We start from the raw sequence: 6,412 nt of genomic DNA on the forward strand, positions 1-6,412 counted from the left end.
AACAACAGCTCTGGAGCCCTCAACCCTCCCTTTCATCATCGTTTACCTCTGTGCAATGCTGAATAAAGGCCAGATGAGGAATAAAGTGATGTGAATGTTGCATTCTACTTGCTAAATGTCATCCATTTTTATGTAACCCTGCTGCCATCCTCTTCACACGAGGTGCCTGATAGTGATCCCCAGAGCAGGGGTTTAGTTAGCACCATTGTTCAAAAGAAGTATATGGAATTGAACTCAGAAAGCTACAGCTTGCCCTCCAGGGAAGCAAAGGAGAAAATTACATTTAATGCATATTAAACAAACAATTGTTGGAGATAATGAATGAGCTCAATTGATTCCAAGATCTTAAAAGGAGTCCGCTTGCTCCAAACTGTTACCAGCAGCCACTTTAAACATTAATGAGGTAGCTGGTTTCTTAAATCTGGAAGAAGGAGGTGGTTTTGTTTAAGCCAAGTATTTCACAGAAGAAAAAATACAGTTCTACCTCAGGAAATTTAAGTGGGACTTGTAAATAAGTGGGAAAGAATGTCTCCTTTGGATGAGAGGGAAAAGAAGTTAGCTGATTTTCCGGCAAAACAAATATGATAGCTGTATTATTTTATGCATTCATTTGTATATATGACTATGTAATTTCTAGAAAAGCAGTGATCTTAAGCTTTGTGATCTTATGACCCCTTTCTATAAAAGTGAGAACTCCAAAGAGTTTTAGACTTGTCATTTTAAGAAGAGAGTAATTGCTTTATGTATTTCCAAGTTATTAAATGTCTACTTTAATAAATGACCATATCTGCTTCTGCATTCGATCTTCTTTTTTTTTTTTTTTGGAGAAGAGTCTTACTTTGTTTCCCTAGGCAGAGTGCTATAGTGTCAAAGCTCATAGCAACCTTAAACTTCTAGGCTCAAGTGATCCTTTTGCCTCAGCCTCCTGAGTAGCTGAGACTACAAGCACCTGCCACAATGCCCAGCTAGTTTTTCTATTTTTAGTAGAGATGGGGTCTCACTTTTGCTCAGGCTGGTCACAAACTCAAGCAATTCACCCATCTCAGCCTGCCAGAGTGCTAGGATTACAGGTATGATCCACTGGTGCCTGGACTCTGCATACAAATCTTTTGTGATAAGTTGTTTTGGTTGAAATACATGAATAGATTTTAGCTCATACAGATATGTAATTAGGAAAGAATGGGTCTTAAAGTCCCCCTGAAAGAGTCTCAGGGACTTCCAGGGAGGCTTGGGGCACACTTTGAAAAGAACCATTGTCTTATAAAGAAATTTGGAAGAATATGTGTTAAAAGTGGCTGTCCCTGAGTGGTGAGATTATTTGTGATCCTAATTTTTTTCTTTTCATTTGTATATACATATTTTCTGCATTGAAGATGGATGACTTTTGCAAACTAAAAACAAGACAGAAAGAATGTCCTTATGTTTAGTGAAGAGTATGAAGCCTGGGAAACCCAGGCAAAGAGGTTTATACATGGGAAACCGAGGAGCCACCATAATGTTTTAAATAGGATAATGACTTAGTAAGAGTTGTGTTTAGGAGTAAATAGATTAGAATAGGAAGAGAGCGAGGGAGAGACGCTTTTTCAGAGTTTTGCAGTCATCTAGGTGAGTAGCAGTGAGCCAGACCTCAGATGTTGGCAGACACAGAAAGGGATAAACTTGGAAAGACATTTGAAGGCAGAATGACCAAGAGAGGGGAGCAGAGTCAAGGAGAGAGCAGAGTCAAAGATAAAGTTAAAACATTTGAACAGGCCAGATATAGTGGCTCACACCTGTAATCCTAGCATTCTGGGAGGTTTACGTGGGTGGAGTGCCTGAGCTCAGGAGTTCAAGACCTACCTGAGCAAGAGTGAATTCAACTCCGTCTCTACTAAAAATAGAAAAACTAGCCGCCTACTGGCAGGCACCTGTAGTCCCAGCTACTCTGGAGGCTGAGGCAGGAGGCTCACTTGAGCCCAGGAGTTTGAGGTTGCTGTGAGCTATGACGCAAGGGCACTCTACCCAGGGCACAGAGTGAGACTTTGTCTCAAAACACATAAATAAATAAAATAAATTGAAGAATGTTTTCTCCCTTCTATCCAAGGGTAACCTTTTCTGAACATGACCCTGATTGAGCTCACTGAAGTCTCATCTTTTTTTCCAGAGTTGGGCAGTGCGTTCAGGGCTTAGGAGAAAGTCAATACACTTCCCCACCTGAATCGATTCCAGTTGCTTCCCGAAGAGCAGGTTTGCACCTATGACATCCCTGGAGAGAGGCAGGCCGCTAACCCGGACAAGAAGGTCGTGAAGGGCGTGTGGCAGGTCTGCGCGGCCTGCAGGCCGTCTGTATGCACTCCACCACCCCCATCAGCTCGCTCTTCTCCTTCACCAGCCCAGCAGTGAAGAGACTGCTAGGCTGGAAGCAAGGAGATGAAGAGGAGAAGTGGGCGGAGAAGGCGGTGGACTCTCTAGTGAAGAAGTTGAAGAAGAAGAAGGGGGCCATGGACGAGCTGGAGAGGGCGCTCAGCTGCCCTGGGCAGCCCAGCAAGTGCGTCACCATCCCCCGCTCCCTGGACGGGCGGCTGCAGGTGTCCCACCGCAAGGGGCTGCCCCACGTCATTTACTGCCGAGTGTGGCGCTGGCCCGACCTGCAGTCCCACCACGAGTTGAAGCCACTGGAATGCTGTGAGTTCCCCTTTGGCTCCAAGCAGAAGGAGGTGTGCATTAACCCATACCACTACCGCCGGGTGGAGACGCCAGGTGGGTGTTCTTGGCCTTGTGGGTTTAATTTCCAAATTAAAGTCATGTGCACCTGTCACGGAGAGCGATGGAGCACCAGCAGGCAAAGGCCTCTAGCTGGGGAGAAGGAGAGAGAAAGAGAAGAGAGGGACGTTCAGTTTGGAAGAACTAAAACATTTTGGGGGAGGGGAGGGAGAGACAAAGCCTTACCCTGTCCGTGGCCCAGGCTAGAGTGCAGTAACATCATAGCTCACAGCATCCTCAAACTCTAGGGCTCAAGTGATCCTCTTGCTTCAGCCTCGGGAGTAGCTGAGACTACAGGCACTTGCCACCACACCTGGATAGTTTTTCTATTTTTTAGTAGAGATGAAGTCTCTTTCTTGCTCCGGCTGGTCTCGAACCCCTGTGCTCAAGCAATCCACCCACCTCAGCTTCCCAGAGTGCTAAGAAACCAACACTTTCTAAGTTTACTGATCATTATAGATCAGTTTTTTTTTTTTTTTAGACAAGGTGCAGTGGCTCACACCTGTAATCCTAGCACTCTGGGAGGCTGAGGCGGGTGGTTTGCTTGAGCTCACAAGTCCGAGACCAGCCTGAGCAAGAGTGAGACCCCATCTCTAAAAAATAGCCAGGCATTGTGGTGGGCAGCTATAGTCCCAGCTACTTGGGAGGCTGAGGCAAGAGGATCTCTTGAGCCCAAGAGTTTGAGGTTGTTACAAGCTATGGACACCACAGCACTCTAATGAGGGCAAAAAAAAAATCTCTCATTTTATGACCATCCATTTTAGATACATTGAAGGCTGCATTCTGATTTACTTTTCATTCAGACATTCACTTAATCAATTTCAGGGCTTCTCAAGCTATCTATAATAGTTGGTGTTTTCTTAAATTTTCCGTTTTTCAAATAAACACTTTACAATACAAATGAATTGCTAGGCAGTATAAATACTTAAAAGGCTTATAAAGCACAAGCCCAGTTTTAAAAACTATTTATTTCAACAGATAAAATAGCAGCTGTCAAATTGCTGTTAAAACTGTGTAAGCTCTAGTCCCTTCGCAGACTGGCACCCAACAGTTGGTGAAGTGTGTCTGGTCGTCAGTCACACTTTATCTGGCACACACCTACAAACAAAACAAAATGTTTTCACAGTGCGGGATGATTTTTTTCCATTTGGTGCTGGGTGTTATTTCAGGAGAGTAATTTCTCCTTTACATAAAATATTTACATAAAATATTCATACTATATCAAAACAATGTGACTTTTGACAAAGAGACAAAAGTTTTTTTTCTAGCTCTTCTTTGAGCTCCTGTGTTCCATGTAACTCCATGCATAGCACTGAGATGTGTAAACACCATAGCAGGTGTTTAAAACGTGGCATAAAATAGAAAGGGATGTCTGTAAGCTCAGTGTCATATTTGCAAGCAGCAGTTAAGATGTGGAAATGGAATTAAGTAATTAGGGATAGCTTTGTTTTGAGTGCACCTACTTAAAAATACCATCTAAGTAACAGAGGCACTCAGGCTGAATAATACCAGGATGATACCATCAGTTTTCTTTACAAACATTCACTGGTTTTGGTTTTACCTAGATGGTAAAAATAAAGTATCAAGATATTTGTCATGATAAAGGAAAATATATCCTTTCTTTTCTCTTGGTGCTTCAGATCTGTAGGCCATGAAGAAATAAATAGAAGTCTCTAGACTGAGAAGGGAAAGAGGCATTATGTTTATCGATGTTAGGAATGCACTGTAAATATGTGATATTAACACTGAAATCACAGAGATTATTCAAATTCTTCTTCATTGAAGAAAATATATATTTGAACATTCTTAATAATTGTGATAAAGAATTGTCGTTGAAAAAAGAAGACATATGTCATTTCTTGTGTCAGCCCCTCACTTGAAACTGTTTATGAGGCAAGTCATTTTTTTATTCCTACATAGTTATGGAATACATTACAGGAAATTCAGCAGTGTGTTTTCCATATCACTTTTGCATGGTGATATTAAATGTTTGTTCTTCTAATGCTGTGAGGCAGTGTATGTATGCAAACACTAGCTTGTATAGGGTGAAGAATATGTTTCTCTGCCACTCTCACCTGTAGCGGCTTTAATTTAAACATTTTATTTATACTTTTAAGTTTATTTTCTGTCCATAGGACTGAAAATTATTGCTTGTTTAGAAAGCAATAAATGTATGATAGCAAATGGCAGACTTTGTGGTGAAAGTTATTGTTATACTACTGTTAGGGTCCATTTATCTTAAAACATTGACTTTTTTAAAGACTTTTTTTAGAGCAGTTTTAGAACATTTACTTTTTATGAAAGTTTTTTTATGAATACTTGCATATGGTGGCAAATCAATAATGTGATAGAAATGAGCCACCTCATCTGTCCCCAGAAACAACCTCTTTAAAACCATTTCCTACTTAATCCTTGGCTGTTTCTCTCCTTCATTACTAAAAATTATGGCAGTAGTTCTAGATAATATGCATACATCTGTTTCTAAATTTATCAGCTTTAGATGATTTTATTGACTCTTACATAAAAAATGAAGATTTAGCTCATTAATATATGAGCTCATTATATGAGCTTTTTTCTTCCTCTCCCCAGTCCTTGATATCTGTTTTTTAGTTCATAGTGTATACAGTATTTGGTTTTGGTTATTCTGCTTGTTTCCATTGTGGAGTTTGAGGATGGAAATCGTTTGCCTTCAGAGATCCATTGTCCAGTGTTGTGGTAGAAAGTCTGAAGTAGGTCAGTCTCATTCCTTTGTAGGTGACTTGGAGGTGATCCTCTAAGAGCTTTGAAAATATTTCATTTACCCTGTGATGTTTGAAATTTAAGACAGAATGACTAGATCTGGATCTATTCTCATTAATTGGGTACTTCACACTCTATGGCCCTTTTCTGTATGAAGATACAGATACTTCTTAGTTCTCAGAAGTTTTCTTCTGTTATTTCTTTGATTATTTCCTCCTTGTTTTCTTTGTTCTTTGTCTGGAAATCATGTTGGTCACAGGTGGCACTTATGAAGTACGTTTTTTATGCCAGGTGTTGCAACCCTTTAGGAGTTGATAGGATCAGGGAAAGCCAAGGCAGAGGTTGCCTTTGAGAATTTCAGTACATTCCAAAATTTTGTATAGAATCACAGTCAGGAAAATTCACATTTTTATGAAGAGTGGAACGTAGAAGGAACATGATAAAATGAACGAGTTTATATATAAACTGACATCTATATAGTGCTTTATAATTTATTTACTTTATTATTCATCGCTTGTATTTTACTTTCTTAAAGTTTTAGGTTAATTTGAGGACACAAAGAATTAGGTTATAGTGTTTGTATTTATTAGGTATAGTCTCTGTTGTAGTTGTGTCTCACCCCCAGGGGGTGTGCCGTAGACCCCCACATTGTGCCCATTAAGTGAGAACACACCAGTCCTCCCCCTTTTTCCCTCTCCCTCCTTCCCCTCATCTTCAACTGAATTGAAGTTTTTTCTTGTGAGGCTTAATAACTTTTAGTCACTTACCTTTAAATCTTTCCAGTAAGGATAAACAGAATATTTTTTTTTCAGCAGCACTACGGAGCCTGGAATTGAGGCTAGTTATCTAAATAACACAACATGGTCTCAGAAGGAAAAATTTGTGGGCATCATGTTGCATTGTAAGCAATAGGAACCAATTTTGCCCTTTT

General features: G+C 40.4%; 1 protein-coding gene across 1 annotated transcript in view; it reads left to right on the forward strand.

The window, feature by feature from the left end:
- The first annotated feature begins 2,146 nt into the window (after positions 1-2,146).
- SMAD9 (SMAD family member 9) overlaps positions 2,147-6,412 on the forward strand; it is a 35,676-nt gene continuing 31,410 nt past the window's right edge. Inside the window, exon 1 of the mRNA XM_012813579.1 lies at positions 2,147-2,739. Coding sequence (XP_012669033.1) covers positions 2,328-2,739 — 412 coding nt within the window. The 5' untranslated portion in view covers positions 2,147-2,327. The remainder of the gene's footprint in view (positions 2,740-6,412) is intronic.

This window comes from Otolemur garnettii, unplaced genomic scaffold (assembly GCF_000181295.1).
Source record: "Otolemur garnettii isolate 467f Iridium unplaced genomic scaffold, OtoGar3 scaffold00278, whole genome shotgun sequence".
In the NCBI taxonomy this organism is placed as follows: domain Eukaryota; kingdom Metazoa; phylum Chordata; class Mammalia; order Primates; family Galagidae; genus Otolemur; species Otolemur garnettii.